Consider the following 16,946-nt stretch of genomic DNA (forward strand, 5'->3'; position numbering starts at 1 on the left):
CATTACTAATGGATGAGAATTTTAGGCAGAAATGGAAAGCAGCTTTATTTTATACTGAATGGAGGTGTTTTGTTGTTTGGTGTGCAACAGCTCTCAATGTTTTTGAGCCTTTTGCCTAATTTGCTAAACATGTGAGGCCTCTCCTTTGGGAAAAACTGAGGCTGCTTCAATACTTACTGTCAAAAAGAATGACTCTGCCATCCCCACCACAGGGCTGAGTGTGGTCTCCAAAGCAAACACTGTTGCATTCCGTACTGGCTGCCTCCCCGTATCTCCAGTAGTCAGGATTATTTCCACAGAAACAAGCATAACCTGATTCCATGCCTGCAAACTTTGACAACAAAGATGCATAAGGAAAAGAGGAATAGAACTTGAAGGAGTGACAGCGGGAGGTTGTTTGAGCAAGAAAGCTGGCAGCAGAATCTGTGTGTTTTGGAGAAGTATCACTAGTCAGAGGAACCACCACAGGCTATTTTTGTTTGGGCTGTCAGGATGCTACTTAAGACTAGGGGGAAAGATGGAATGGAGGGCACCCTGACACTCACAACTGCAGTAAGAATCCATATTTTCTCCTGATGTTATTCATTTGTCCAGATTCCTCTGGATGCAGAGAGTGGCCTTGATCTCTGGGGTGGAAGTGCAACCTTAGACCTCCCAAAGGTTAAAAAATTTGGGGAAGAGGAGAAATATGCCAGAGATCTCTAGGCACGTTGCCATTTTTGTCTTTGAAAAGATTTTGTAAATGTATGTCAAAGAAATCACCTTGAACTGCTGACTTCTGCAGGAGCTGATGCACGTTTGGATTGTGAGTTTGTTGGAGGTCTCGCTGGTGCCAGTCAAAGGTGGTGGCTCTCCATGGTCCTTGTAACAGCCCAGATTTCCTGGCACTGGCAGGAGTAACACACAACAGTCATTCTAAAGGTGTGCCTGCAAACACCCCAGACCACTCCATGCACTGCCTGGTTACTGAGCAGCTCTCTCTGTGTTCTGGGCTTGCCTTTGCACTGTGGGAAGCATTACTCTGTTACTCATACTCTGCATGATCCTTGTCATATTTTCCAAACACGCCCGGGGATGAGTGATGGCACAAAAGAGTATCACAGCTTCTCAGCAATACACCTGTAAGAGTCTCTAGCTGGTTTCAGTAAGCTGCAGTAAAATAGACAAGATAAATACCTTGCTCATTTCTCCTGCAAGAGGCAACTGAAAAACCCCAAGGCATTAAGTGGGTTCAGGGAGGTTGTTTCATTGTTTTTTTTTACTTACTGGCATGCATATTCTGAAAATGTAAATTAAACTGTGTGATTTCTGTCTGATCTTCCACACAATGACATTCTGGAGGTTTTCAAAACAGGATGTTTGAAGAAGGGAACCAGAACCGTTTCAGAATGGAGTCTGGCAAGTTTTATGGGGGGAACTATATACTTATATAGGGGAATTTCCTAATATTTAAAACTTGAATTCTGATATTAATCTGAAGCATCATACAAAGAGATTGAAAATGAGCAATACTACTTTAAAAAAACAACCCAACCCATTTATTTATTTTAATACAATGTTTTAAGGCTCCTTGGTCACTATGGGAGATCAGTTTTCTGCCTTCAGTGCTTTTTTTTTTTGGTTTTGCACTTTTCATCAAAGCACTGGAATTTAGCCATGACCACCTCCTGGAGAGGATGTGGAGTACAATACAGTGCTGTGCAAATGGCATAAAATTACCCCTCGCCCACTTGTCATATCTATTCACATACTTGAAATTAAATCTGTTACTAGCTCTATGTTAAGTTTTATTCCTGTGCCAGATTGACATGGATTCTTTTTGTCCCCCTAACTGCCACAGCTCTGAATGAAATGATGTGCTCAGAGACCTGCATGAGTGTTTTATTTATGTAGTCATTGGTTATTAATTACAGTACTCAGTAAACTTATCATAAATAATGACATAACATTGCTTCAAATACTGTTCATAAATTCATTTTGTTCTCTAAGAATACAATTTCAATTATAAATACTTGCATGGAGTTATGGCTTTGATATGCCCTGCAGCAACATTCATATAAGTTCTGAGACTTCAAGTTACAGCCTGATTTAACATACCTTTGGAAATCCCCACTTGCAGCCCCACCCCAGCTGAGTACAGCTGGGCAGATAACTCTGAGAGAGCTCATTCTTTTTTGTATTGTGCATGATTTCACAGCCCTGAAAAAGCTTCCTAGTTATCCAACCTAGCTCATGTTCCTAAGAGACCTGAGATTTTAATGTTTTTCTCTTTTTTAAAGTAGCTTTATTAGTGAGACCTTTCAACCTTGGCTCCAGAGGATTAGAACTTCAGTGTGTTCCATGCTAAGAAACTGAGTAATTTGAAAACTTCTTGAAATTTTAACTAAATCAAGCATACATCCTAATTAGTCTCCTAGGTGTCCTGGCAGTATTTTAACCTTCTCTGCTCTTAATATTTAGCCTGCTAAAGAAACTTGGCAAAAAATGATTCTGCAATTACTGTTCATGCTCGCCAGTGATGTTTCACTTTGACACTGCCTTTACCCATTTGTATCTATTTGTTCTCCTTAAAGGGTCACCTCTTTTGCATGAGCATATTATTTTTCTTTTAAGCAGCATTTGACATAATGAGGTCCTGGCAAACACCAAAGCTTTTGTATTTTACATGTTAAGGCAAGTATTCAATACATTAAAACATGGAATTAATCCTTTTGAGCTCAAAACCATGTTCCAGCTATGCTCATCCAGCTGTCTTTGAAAAGCCTCCTAGCTTTTTGCACTGGTAGCATGCACAAATCGTTTGAGCTGTTTGTTCTGTGTTCCATGTAGCTCTGTGTAACTTACCTGGCTCTGCCATTTAACACCTTCTTGATATTTCAGTCAAATTTATTACATTACATACATGCACACTGGAAATATGATTCCAGTAATGAAATCTGTTTATGGGGACAGAGTCATGTGAGTCATAAACATGAAGATGTAATTAAGTGGCCTTTCTTTCTTTTCTTTTTGTCTTTCTTATTCTGTGAGTGTAAGTTGTTATTTCCTTTGAACTTGAACCTAACCTCATTAAAAAGGAGACCAAAAAGGTCAGGAATACCTGCAACACTGCAAACAAACCATCTGAAGCATTCAGTGGTGAATCCTCCATGTGAGATGCACATGTTCTCTCAGCACTCAGAGCTGCAGTCTTGCCTTTTATTTTGTTATTCTGTCCATTCCAGTCTGCTTAGCAGACATGAAGAAGAAGAAGGGAAAAAAAAGGAAAACTAAGCTCCTCCTGGAGTAACTACCACTGTCTTCTGTGGTTATGCTCATCCATCTCCACCTAACACTGCTAAATTCTGTACATTACATACACAGAATGTCAGAACACATTTCTGACTGAAGCATGTAGTGTTATGTATAAATATTAGGGGATGAGACACATGATATAATCATGTGAATTCATCACCATAATGAAAAGTTCTTAACAGTAGATTCTTAATTATTGTTCAGATGAATCATTGCAGGCAAATCTCTCTAGGCAATCAAGATGTTTCATGTTGTTGGCACTGCCATAGTATTATGTGGGCACAGTTAATGGTAACTTATATTCCAGATAATTTTCTAGTAGTAAATATCATTAAGGAAAAGAAGCTTATGTAAGAAAATTTTCTCTAAAATTTTTCAAATAGGAATTCTTTTACACAATTGTTTTCCCACTCCATCACAAAAGTCAAGTATTTTGTATTGCACTTCACAAGATAGTTTTGATGGTCCTGTGACTAAGCATCATGCTTACTGAAAACAGAAAGTGTGGTGAAGAATAAAAGATTTTTTTACTTACACAGCTTCATAAACCATGAGGTTTGTATTAAGATTTGGATGGGCTTGCAATGTACAGTTTGCTCTAAATTGCTGCAATTCCTTTTTCTAGTATCGAGTTTCAGTGCAATGCTTGAAGCAGCTGCTACTGGTCAAAAGGACATTTTGTAAATGTAAGTCTGGATTATCTGTGCAAGTTAAGTGTCCAAGTTTAAATCCTCTTCTCCCCACCACAGAGAAAATGAGCGAGGCTGGTTTTAAAAGGATCCTTTGTGTAGAACAAATGGAGTGGAGAGAATTTGCCTTTCAGCTTTTTTCCCGGTGCCATATCCAGATAATTTGTTAACATCTGTGGTCTTTAAAGAAAATGCAAATTCTTTCATTTTAGACCAAGTTAAATTTCTTAATTAGGAGGGTCAAGTTTCTTAAATCATTCCTGGTATATCAAAAAAATAAGAGTAAGATGTCCTCTGAACAATGAGTATCAGAGTGTTGAATGATTTTGTGTTATCTAAATTAGACCCCTTAATCTGTATTTAAGTCTAGATAAAAGGCATCTGTCTTGAGGTCGTACATATGTATTTGTTTGCCTAGCATGAAGATGTGAATCCTTCATATTCATTTAAAAAAACCCAAAACAACAAAATTATGAACAAAGTAAAAAAAAAAAAAAAAAAATCACTTCAGATCAGTTTTTCTTGTTTGGTTTTGTCTTCTTAAATTCAAGTAAGAAATATACTTCTTCCAATCATATGTGTGCCTACATATGGACACCTGCTCTGGTGCTTAGCAGTGAAGACCAAAGTTATGCCTTAGAAACAGAGGGAACTTGCACAGAAGAAGTCAGAAAAGCAAGTGAAGACATTGATGATTAGACTAACTAAAATGTGTAGCTATTGTTGCTTAACATGCAAAACTAGAATATCTTCTTAATATTTGGGTGTATTTTAAAGAATGTGATTTGGGAAAGAAAATTTTGGCACATACTGACACAGATCATGACCTTGTGGACAAAAAATAGAATACATTAAAAATATTAAATTCAGAAAAGAAGCTTCATGTGAGTAGCTTGTAAATTATCTGATTTTAAAAACATCAAACAAAGTCCAGGTTGTGGTTTCACAGCAATGCTAAGAATCTGCACCTGCCAGAGACAGAATTTTAGCCCACAGTTCCAATACAGCACACAGACACCTTTTCACTGTTTCCTCTCATACTGGTTTTTGTTTCCTCCAGGCAATTCTGTGTATGATGCTCTATACACATTAAATTAATGTAATTCATTTTAAGAGCTAATTGCAATGGATGGACACATATATACCTTGTAAAAACTTTCCTTTTTTTGTCCTCTAGATTTTAATAAATTAATAACCTATAGATTCAAAGAACTAGCAGTACTTATGAAGTATTGTGTGATTCCCTTTCATACTATAATACAAATAATACATATTATTTGTATTACATAGAAATAATACATATTATTTGTAAATAATATAATCCAGTAATTCTGAGATAAGATGAAAAGAGTAGAAGTGGAGGAATAATTCTGTAAGATTGCCGTTAAGAAACCTGTTTAAAACACAGCTTAGTCTGCAACTGAAAAGAAGCTGTTTTGCCTTATCCTGGTTTGTGTCTGGAAATCACTGCCCACTGTTGTATAACTGCCAATCTCTGCTCAGCTGACATGCAGGCCTAAAACTCTGCACAGTGCTCTTACTTCGGCAGGAGGGAATCTCACAGTATTTCCAGTATATTCCATCTTCATGTTCTGCAATATAGCACCAGGGGCTGACATCCCCATCGGGGTTCCTGAAAGAGAGAAACAGTCAATGAAATTCATTGGTTTTTTTTCAAAAACCACACACACACACACAAAAAAAAAAAAATCAATCAAATTAAGCTTCATGGTGTTACTATTTTTACTCTAATACCTACTGCTGAACTTATATACCAAGAAAAAATGCAAAGTTTTGCATTATCAGGAAGTTCAGATATCTTTGGTTATTACAGTATTCATGAAGCATAAGATGCTAGTAATGTCTAAAATAAAGCTTTGTTTTACTCTAAGGTTAAAAGGTGCAGAGCTATTTTTGGTCAGTGCTGACAGAGAGGAAGACGTCCCACATCCTGTGTACAGGTTCCATTGACTCATAAATTTGATTTTCTGCCTTGGTACAAAATAATCCAGACTCCAACTTTCTGTGTGTGTGGTGATAAAAACAATCAGCTCATAAAGTAATCTGGGAAACACTTAATTATTTTCCTTCCCTTCAATAAAACTAACTAAATCCATTCCAGTGATCTCTTTATATTGATGGCTAATTCCTTATGTGTCCATGATGATCACTCTTTTTATTATTATTTGCTGTTATATAGCATCACTTACAAATGCATACCTAATTAGTCATTAGGTTATTTAAGGTTTTTTCTATGTACACTATTCAAAAAAAAGCTATTCACATTGTAAAGATCTGTTTAAGAGAATAAATTGTTATTTTGGACAGTCTTTTAACTAGGACCAGTTGCAATCTTTTTATCATGTCTTTGGCATGAATTCTATTAATGACACAGCCCTACTGAAGTGTCAGTTCAGCTGCATGTTGTCATTTATACCCATTAACAACTCTTCTGTGGGAGATCCAATTTTAGAAATTCTGTGGATGTTTTTTGGTCAAATAGCAGACTGCTGAAAACAACTGGTGAGTGCAGTTTAGATGACTAAAATGTTGCTAGTTAGGCTTTCAAACAGATTAGTAGAGGTAGTGGACAAGGAAAGTCTAAGACTAGCTATGCTAGGAATTTAGGTGTAATGCAAGAGCCTCCAGTAGCTAAAAAAAGTAGAAGACTAAAACCAAGTGAAGCTTGTACTCAAACTAACCCATTTTCCCCTGTTTCCAGAGTTACAGGAATTTTTGAGTTTACATTTTCATGACAGGAACCGTATGTCTGGAATTCAATCATGATGATGGCACTCTACATATAAATGCCTTAAAAATGCGAGGAAAATGTAGAGAAATATGATGAATGTCTTTAGAAATCTTTGTCTTGAACCTCAGAAGTGCATGCAGTTAGAAAACAACTTTCTGTCTTTCAAAATCTCCAAAAATTTCAGCCCTCATAATTTTGTTATGTTTGAAATGAGTGGAACGCTATGAGGCATTTCCATCTTAACAGGGTGTCCCTGCAGTAAACAAAATATTCCAAGTAAGGACCACCCATGGAGAGGTAACATGCTTCTGATTAATACTTCAAGTGTAAAATTTGATTATTCAAATGTTGTCCCTAAAATCAAATCTCACAGTGATGTACTGTGCCTTACAAAAGCCTTGTGAGGTATGTGCTGCCTGAGAAAAGGGAAGATCAACTTGTCCATTGTCATCAAGCAGAGGAAGAGCTAAAACAGCTGTATCAGGCCTCCACAACATTTGCTTGCTAAAGATATACCCTGGCACTCTTAGTGACTTTCCAGGCTTTCTTTCAAGAGAATGTGAAGATAAAAGTCATCCATTAGCTAGGACTGTCATTCCATACACCTGGGAGAATATTCCTAGGCCAAGTGATACAGCATAAGGAAGAAAATGCAAACTCCACCTCAATGAGGATAATCTAGTACCTAGCACACTCAGGTAAAAAAAGCTCTATTTGGTAATTAAGTCACTTCTCAGGTTTACATATCAGATTATTGGCTTCTTGCTCCTTGTAACATTTACCAAGTTCTCATTTGCTAAGTAAAGCAAGACTGAAATAAGTGTTTTTTGAGTATCTGGATAAACATTCCGTTTCTCATGCATGTTTTTGCACAGCTTGTTCATGTTTTGCTTTGTACTAACCAAAATATTAGCCAGAGATGACTGCCAAAAGTAAGATCCTGGAGATACAGCCTGTCTAGAATATTGCCACACAGCAAAAATCAAAATTACATTCTTGATTCTGCTGTTTGTATCAGAGAGAATTCAATGGCCACGATATTTTTCACAGCTCTGTATTAGTATGCCTACTGAGACACAGCTGGAAAAAGCCTGCAGAGCCCAAACATCTGAACTTAAGATCTGATTTGGCTCCTAAATTCTCAAGTTCTTATTTAAGTTTTGTTCTAAGTTCTATCCATAGTTATGGAGGACTTTCTCTAGAAGGTAAGGAAACAGAAGTGCATCTGCCATGGTTTCATCTGGTATTGTAACCCCTGACAAATGAAATTCTGAATTCAAATAACAACTCTAAACCAATGATGTTCACCTAGAATTTTTAGTGACTACATAACTTTCATTAGCACAAAACTTGGAGAGTACAACAGAAACAGGCTTGTGTGTGAGGATAAAAACCATCCAGAGACTCCTCCAGACACTCACTGCACTGCTGTACTTCTAATTTGGATCATTTTTTTTAATCTCCACCTTTTCATTTAAGTAATCTATAGTCTTTCTCTGTCGTGCCACCTTATAAAGTGGACACATGATAAGGACTGTGCTAAAAAAGTGTGGGAGCTGAGCTGAAAAAGTTGTTGAACTAATGGTGCTCATAGATTCAGGGTACTGATTACAGGGTAAACTAAAAAGTGTTAGACACCCATGGTTCTGACATTCTTCACTGCATGACAGGACGTTTCCTAATTTTCTCAAATAACACTGGGTATACAGGCAATGTTAAATGTTAAAGCAATGTGATATTTCTTACCTGCAGTAGTTATGCTCTCCAAGCCCTCCCTCCCCATTGGGATATTTCACAGTATTATAAGGATGCTCAAATGTCTCATTCCAAAAAAGACAAGGTTTCCCTGCATATTGGGAGGTCTGGTTCTGAGTGCCACGATAGTCAGCCCCATTGGCTGTGTAGCATTCTGGGAAGAAAGAGAAATGGAAAAAGAAAGAATGTATGTAGGTTTAGTGTTTGTTCTTCCCTCACCCTCCACCCCATATCCAACAGACCATGTTTCCTGCATTGTTCAGGCAGCTAGAGATACTGACTAGGATTTAAGCTTTCTCTCAGTCAAACCTCTATTTAAGAGATTATGATGTCATTACTTTAATAAACAATGTATAAGACAGGTCTGAAGAGAGGTTTACACAATCAACAGGTATTTTCTGAATAAGCATAATACTTTTTTCCTGTTTTCCCTGTGTTTTACTCATTAGGATGACTCTGTAACTTGTTAATTTTCCAAAAATTAAATCATATGACATAATCAATCTGCTACTTATTAGCATATGAACCAAAATGTCATGCCACTTCAATTAAAGTTGTGACTATCTGTATTTTACAAAGTGAAAGACTTTGTAAGCTTGGATCTTACCAACATTTACATTCTGATTTATAAAAATTCTTAGGGATTGAATTGCTTGAGAAAGGGACCTCCTTTAGCAGAGTATAATCACAATACTGTGATTTGCTACTAAAGCATTTATCCTTTCAGATTAAAAAGTATGGGTCAGTATTCTTCTGCCTCACTCATTTTCTCCCATTTATGTTTGTTTTCCTAGCCTCCTAATACTCAGCAGGTTAGAAACCAAAGTAGAGAATGATTTCTTTAAATACATTAGTCCCTTCTCAGCTGAACTACAAAGTTCATGCTGCCTGGCTTATAAATTACAGAATGGTTTGGGTTAAAAGGGACCTTAAAGATCATCCAGTCCCAACCCCCTTGCCAAGGGCATGGACACATTCACTGGACATCTTGTGATGAAAGAAATATCCAAATGCATGAACAATTTTACTTTTGCTGAAATTGTAAAACATTTTTGATTAAACTATGGAGTGTGAGCATAGCAACAAATTGCCCACTGAGGCTGTAGAATCTCCATGCCTGGAGATATTCAAAAACCACCTGGACATGGCCCTGGACAACGTGACCTCCACAGGTCACTTTCATCTCAACCATTCTGTGATTATCTTCCAGAAAGAGTCATTATAATTAGTTTACCATAAATAAGTCCATCCTTTTTATAATTAATACTTGCTAACATTTATCATCCTTGCATTTATTTAAGAATAGGTTTAGAATATAACAGTCTGTGACAGAACTAAAACTGCTGTAAACATTTATTTGTACTGGACAGCATTACTGGAGAAATTCACAAATGCTTTCTGCTCACTACAGGCTGTGAAACCTCCTGTTTCATCTGATAGTGTTCTCTGTAGAAACCATACTGCAGCTGCAGAGATGTTCTACTGCCCTGAGGGAGTGGGAGAGTGCTCTGAAGTATGTGCTGATCTCAGGTGTCCCTCATGAGATCTAAGTTACAAAACAAGTCTAGAAAGACCTGTGTGGCTGCAGTTGGAAGAGTAAAAAAAAAAAAAAAAACCACCTACATTTTAATCCTGATATTAACATTACATCGTTGTTGTATTTAGAACTACTGTAGAAGAAGGAAAAAATGTATTATTAAAACCGTGTCTCTGAAATTAGTTTAGTCTGGGCTCACAAATATCAGAATGGTACAATTATAATAATTATTTCAGAGTTCTATTACACAGCAGATGAAAGACAATGGTTTTGTGCTTTCACTGTGCACTTTCATGCCTAGGCAAGTTTGGATTTCTGTTAAATGAAATTTTGTTGCTGAAGGCACACAGAAGAGATGTCTGCACAGCCATTAATGTATTCTGCTATCATCTGTGGACAGAAAGCTGTATAATTTAACAAAAACAAGCTTCAGGTCAATACTCCTCCTTGCTGTAATTTACCTGCCTTAGCAATACAGGTGGGCTGCATACATTTGCTTAAAAATGCAAATCTGAGTTTCCAGCATTCAGGCCACCACAGATACTTGTGTAAACATGAAAAAATAACCATTTTAAGGTCACGACCATGTTGCAACTTTCTTCAATACCTCTTTTGCTTTGCAGTTAATATAAAAGCTTTTGTAGGCTACAGATGAAAAGTATAAGCTGATGAATTTAGCAGAAAAGAGAAAAACGTATCAAAATAAACAAAATAGTATGCAACAAAAAGAATTTGTTAAAAGTGATAAGCACATCCAGAAAAGATACCTACATTAGTTTTGTGCTTTATTTTTTTTTTTTTGCTTCTCACTTCTAAATGAAAAGCAATATATACTTCCATCTACTCAGAAATGTAAGGAATGCTACAATACTTGACTTTAGTCTGGCACACAAACTAAACTGAAGTTAACTTCAGTCCATTTTAGGATCTGCTAAGACTGGCCCATGCTTTAACTTGCAGTAGTGACTGACTGACATTTTCATGTCAGCTTTTTTTAAGTGATTTTCTTCAAACTTCACTGCACTTTTAAGAAAAAAAGGGGAGAGTCAGATCTCTCTTCATTCCTCTTAACTGCAGCTTTTTGTTCCCAAGACAATAGGTAGCTGTATCAATGCCTCCTGTGTTCCTTTGCGCTATCAAGAGATCTGGTGCAAATGTGCCAGCTGAGTTGTAACAAAGCTCCCCTGGCTTAGACGTGGATGTGGAAAGGGGAGGCAGTGAGATACCACGAAAAAGCATTGATTATCCCTGAAATACTGAAATGAAAACTTTAAGTCATGGAATTTAGCAGCTGTTATCAAATGAAATATAAAACCTTTTGTGTTACAGGAAATTTGGATTTTGTTAAGGATTAATAACAGTTTCGCCATAGCATGGGAGTGCAATATTTTCAAAAAAATATTGGCATTTAAAAAAAAATCAGGTCAGTTGTCCTTGCTCTGCTCCCTCTTGGCTTCTTGTGCACCTGCTCACTGGCTAAGCATGGGAAACTGAGAAGTCCTTTAGAGTAAGCACTACTTGGCAACAACTAAAAAAACCAGTGTGTTATCAACATTATTCTCACACTAAGTACAAAACATAGCACCATACCAGCTGAAACCAGGACACAAGCCTACATTCTTTTACCTTGAACAGTCAGCTTTGAGATCTGCTGAGATATATTTTATACAGTTTACTGTAGAATTCCTAGTAGCATAGTTACAGATGTCAGCATATTCCCTATCTTGGCAGCAAACAACTAAATTCTTCTGTTTATCACACGTAGTGATTTCATCATATTTTGCTGCATGACAGCCAAGACACTACCTTAGTGATTTCACCATGAAATTAATACTCCCAATGAGCTGAAGGTGCATGTTTTGTCTGCAGAAAGGCCACTGTCCTCTCTATTTCAAATCCAAAATCAAATCCTAAGAGATTCTGGAGAACAGGAGCTTACAACCTCCACCCTACTTTTCGTCTTGTACCACCGGTGCAGTAATTCAGTGAAAAGATGAGCTTAAAAAAGGTCACCTAGATTTATCTGCACAAAACTAATTCAGATGAGGTCATTAAGCAGTCAGAAAAGACTGAACACTGTTGGTGAAAGTCTTCAGCTTACTCAAACCACCTGATTTCTCTTTGGTAGGTTATGCAAAAGGGAGGGGGAAAAGAGCAAATCAACCAGCAAGAACCACCTCTCTGTGTCGTGGCACCCACGGGATCCATCTGCCTTAGGCTGAGTGATACTTCCATGACACTTCAGGGCATGAAGCCCCTCACTTGGAATTTAACACCACAACTGTGACTCAAGGAAATGAATACCGGTTCTATGAATTCCAGCAAGCCTTATTCCTTGAAGTTTGGTAAGATTATGGTAAACCATGACAGAACTTGCACTGTATCCAAGTCCTCTCCCAGTGACAAAGACAGCAGGGGAAGGACAGACACCTTGTGGGCACCACTGTGCTTGATAGATTTGCCACATGGATTTTGTTCATGCACACAAGGCTCAAACTAACCTGTCAGCTATAAACCTCGACTGAAACACTAGGGTGTCAGACAGGACATGAAGAAAGCTGTGACCACTCAAATCTAGAAGTGTGTGACCTCATAGCTCTAAGATCTTAGTCAGCTGGGTTTCAGACATAGACTGAAGTAGAGGCTTATGTCAATCTGTGATTAGAATCAGTGTCCATGATGATTTCACTCAATTAACTGCCTAATGACCCTGCTGCTCCTATTGTGTCATGGGGATGTCTGCAAAGAGAATTAATCAGAGATAATTAATCAGAGAACCTTTGCAGTGGTTCTAGTCACAAAGGGTTCCAACAGGTGCTGTTTGGGCTAATGTGAGAAAACATGGACAGCACTTTTTTGTCACGACTGTTTTGTTTTCAACACATCAGGTGCATGGTTGACAGCAAGTAACTTTTTAAAATGAATGCTGAGACTAGGCAAGTATGTATTGAGTGACAACTGCCAGAACAAAAAAAGCAGAAAACAAGACTAGGGATGTTGTCCACTATAAGTGAATACTCAGTGTGTGATACAGGTTCACAATTAGTTTTATTAGAGCCAGATCAACATTTGGAAGATCAAACAGCAGCTGTTGTAGAAATTCTTTCCATCTGTGTTGGTTTCTTCTTCAATGTAGGGACCTTACAATGATCATTTTCCTTTGTTACTTTAGGACTGCATGGCTGCCTGCACTCCACATGGGCGCCACTTCAGGATCATTTGAAAAATTAAGGTAGTGCAGACTATAATAGCCTGACTTTTTTTACTGATGATAAATCACTGACATTTCAGAGTCTGCATTGGCTTCCAATGATTTTCTCAAAGGCATCTATCTAGAGACACTACAAATTGCAGACTGAAGAGATGGAGGTTTCAGGATGGTTTCAATGACTTCTTAAGAGTACTTTCCAAGTTTGAGGCCTTTACATAGCTTTGAGACTGAAAATTCAGAATGACAAACTTCTTCCTATTCCACTGGAGAGAAAAAAAAAAACAAAAAACAACAAAAAACCCCCCAACAAACCACTTTGTTTGCTTAATATTTTGGAAGCTACTTGGAGCACTGAGTAGTGTCCAGAGAGACTGATAACAATTATCAACCTGAAACTAGCCTACCCAAGCCAGAAATTATCCTACCACTACTGCCCCACAAAAAGCAAGGTTTTCTTTTAAAGATCTGCAGATTAATGAAAGATAAATGAAAGTGGCTGCTATTTAAATCTTGGGTTTCATTACAGTGGTGTAATGAAATGTTCTGTAAGGTTGGACCAAAAATTAAAGGTTCCTTCAATTTACATGGTATAACTGCCTGCTCAGTTTTCACTTGTTTTTTCCTATGGCCTTTTAGAAAAGTCAGGAAAATGCTTAAGCAGAATATAAGGGTATGAAACCAAGGGTGCCAGGTCCGATAATGACTCAGTGTGGGTTGCCTGATGCATGTGCTTACATAGTATTCCAAGAATAGTTTTAAGTCATTTCCATTCTATCTAAACTGTTCTAGTTCTTGCTGGAGATTGCAATTTAAGCACTCCTCCTTAAATGAAAGCACTGTATCTAGGTGCAGATGGCAACAGTTACAGGCACTAACCAGATGCTGCAGTCTCTAATTTGATTGAAAGGGTATAATTAGACAGCAGAAACACTTCAATGAGAAAGTAACGCACAGAGGAAAGGACAGAAACCACTTAACTGATGCCAAGATACCCCGGCAGTGACAGAGGCAGGGGCCCACGGGTGGAAGGGGCAGAACACCACATCACCTTCTTCAAATGAGAACTTTTTTGTTTCCCTAGAGATGTGAATAGGGATTCTATTATCATAGGTTGCCACAGTTCTTCATGTGGGAACACTGATTAAAACCAGAAGAAGCTTCAGGAGATGAAAGACACAAATATGGCTTCTGTGGTCATTATTAAAAATATTTTTAGCATTGCAATGGTTTTCTTTGAAGATGCAGTTTTATCGACTGAACCAAAAGTTAATTTGCATACTATCATATGAGTGGTCAGGAAAAAGAAAAATCTCATTCCATATTATGTTATGATGCAAAATAAATGCTTTTGGGAAGTGTAAGTGTGATTTAGATTTACCCAAGTAAAAAAATTGTGTAGTATTTTTACATTTCAATACTTTTCTATTCCAATTCATACTAATATAATACAACCACTCACCAAAACTATCAGGCTTCTGTGCCTGTGCTGTAACAGTAAAATCCCCCGAAAGAGAACAGTTGATACAAGCTAAAGAAAAAGCATCATGAAAGAATTATCTTTGTTTAAAAATGCAATTTTCAAAATTCCTAGAAAACAACTCCCCATTTCTTAAATCAGACAGTTAAATTTTGATGTCATGCTATGAGGGCACTTGATTAGCTGATCATTTTTTCCTTTACAATGTGGGGGCAGTCCACATGTAGTTTTAAAACTTCCTGCTCATTCTACATATCCATGCAAACACACACACACACCTAAAATTTTTGAAAGCCCTCAAATGCAGAAAAGCCAGAGAGTAGCCACAGTGAATATCTGATTATACTTGGATTATGCCACCTGAGATTTGATCAAATCTTGACTGAAGCATCTGTCTTGTAAAAATGTACATTCCTGGAAATGTACAGACATGCAGAGTTGATACTTGTGTTCCCTAGCAGTGTGTGAGCTGTCATATATGTCACCTTGCTGTCCTTGTGAAATTTTGACTCTAATTGTCAAGCTAATCACTTTTCAGCACTTCTTTTCTTAAAAAAAAAATCCGGCCAGATCTTTTCTGGAATATGCTGGAAGCAGGCAAGTTAGGTTATGAGCACAAGAGACAATTCCTATTATTTCTAAATGCATTCTGTCCCTTTTTCCTTTTTATTGGTACAACACAAACATGCTATATTAGCCAGAGCCTTGCAGCTGCTGGCTGGTCCTCAGCCACAAGATGCAAACACACTTGCTTGCCTTGTGATTCTTTATCACTGGAAGTAAGAATGTGTGATGTGACCCCATAAGAATTTCTGTTCCTTAATACACCCATTTGTTTTCTTTCTTTGAGAAGTTTTAAAACTGTTGTTGCCTTGTCAAGTGTGGCAGGCTGAATCCCTTTGGCAATTTTATCAGGATGGGCCATAGCCACTGTGTGGATAAAGGGAGTGGTCAATTGCACAACTATTATGGTGTGATATGACAAAAATGAAAATTTTGCAGCTGGCAGCATGTAATCCCTGCCTCCCTCCTACTTCTCTGGCTCCATCCTGATTAAATCCATTCACATAACTCTGGATTTTGAGTTATGCTCTATGCATGTACAAGCATGATATGCTGAAATGTCTATTTCATCCCCTATCTGCCTAGTTAGATAGAAAAAAAAAAGATTTGTAAAGTATTTTCATGAGGCTTGCTTATGGCATATCAAGTAGAACTGCTTCTCTGAATCACCAAGGCATAGGCAGAATAAGATGACAAGATACCAGGTTTCTAAGAGAAGGCTGGAATAACAGCTCAAAGGAAAGACTCAGCTGGGAAAAAACCAAGGACGTGGTGACTCAGTATTGCTAAATGGAAAGAAAACAGAGAAAGGAAAAAAAGATTGATAACCACATACATTTCTGATGGGGAAATTAAATGAATGCTATACGTACAGAAACTAGAAATTATAACTTATTGCACTGAGTATGTAAAATAGCATTTGTTCACCAAAACTTACATTTGCTGAAGGCATTTCCATTTCTTTGGCCTTGTAACACAAAACTCACCAAATTCAAACAGTCCTTTAATGGTAGGTAATCTATTCACACACTTCTTATTTCTGATCCACTTGAGAAATTATGTATGGCTGATGTTTGAAAGCACAAATGCCACAAGGTTTGAATGTCAGTGTTTGAATTAACAGAAACTGTTAGACATCACACGGTGAAGCAGAAACATTCTGTGGAAAGCAGCACAGTAATATGTGCAAAAATGGTTGTTAATTCACTTTCATTTCTGACAAATGGAGTGATTTTTCATATAGTAATTCCAGAAGTTTCTCTCCTATTTTAGCAAATGATGGTGACAAAGTCTTTATTTTGACTGCACTTTACACTAAGCTTATAAGGACATGCATTAAAAAACCAAAAAAAGGAATAGGTATTAAAAACATATGACAAACTGCCTTCCTAAAGCAATACCAACGTTTGTCATTTCAGAATTCTGCTAGTTTCAAGTGCAACCTGACACAGCTGATCCCATTTCAATTCTGTGGGATTAAGGGTCAAGACAAAGATCCTGATGTGTACCTTGTGCAGATTAGGAGCTCTGCAGATCCCGTACATGCCATACAAATTACAAATTGCTGTATTTGCACTGTTTCCAGGTTCTTTAGCAGAAGACGCATAGGTGGCAGTACTTTCTAGATCCATTCTCCTTTGCTACATCTTCATTTGGAGGCATTACAC

General features: G+C 37.5%; 1 protein-coding gene across 1 annotated transcript in view; it reads right to left on the bottom strand.

The window, feature by feature from the left end:
• KREMEN1 (kringle containing transmembrane protein 1) overlaps window positions 1–16,946 on the bottom strand; it is a 29,772-nt gene that overhangs the window by 11,388 nt on the left and 1,438 nt on the right. Inside the window, exons 2-5 of the mRNA XM_014874933.2 lie at window positions 8,482–8,644; window positions 5,525–5,616; window positions 763–887; window positions 178–331 (exon numbers count right to left, since the gene is read on the bottom strand). Coding sequence (XP_014730419.1) covers window positions 178–331; window positions 763–887; window positions 5,525–5,616; window positions 8,482–8,644 — 534 coding nt within the window. The remainder of the gene's footprint in view (window positions 1–177; window positions 332–762; window positions 888–5,524; window positions 5,617–8,481; window positions 8,645–16,946) is intronic.

Source organism: Sturnus vulgaris, chromosome 19, assembly GCF_052056855.1.
Source record: "Sturnus vulgaris isolate bStuVul1 chromosome 19, bStuVul1.hap1, whole genome shotgun sequence".
NCBI classification, from domain to species: domain Eukaryota; kingdom Metazoa; phylum Chordata; class Aves; order Passeriformes; family Sturnidae; genus Sturnus; species Sturnus vulgaris.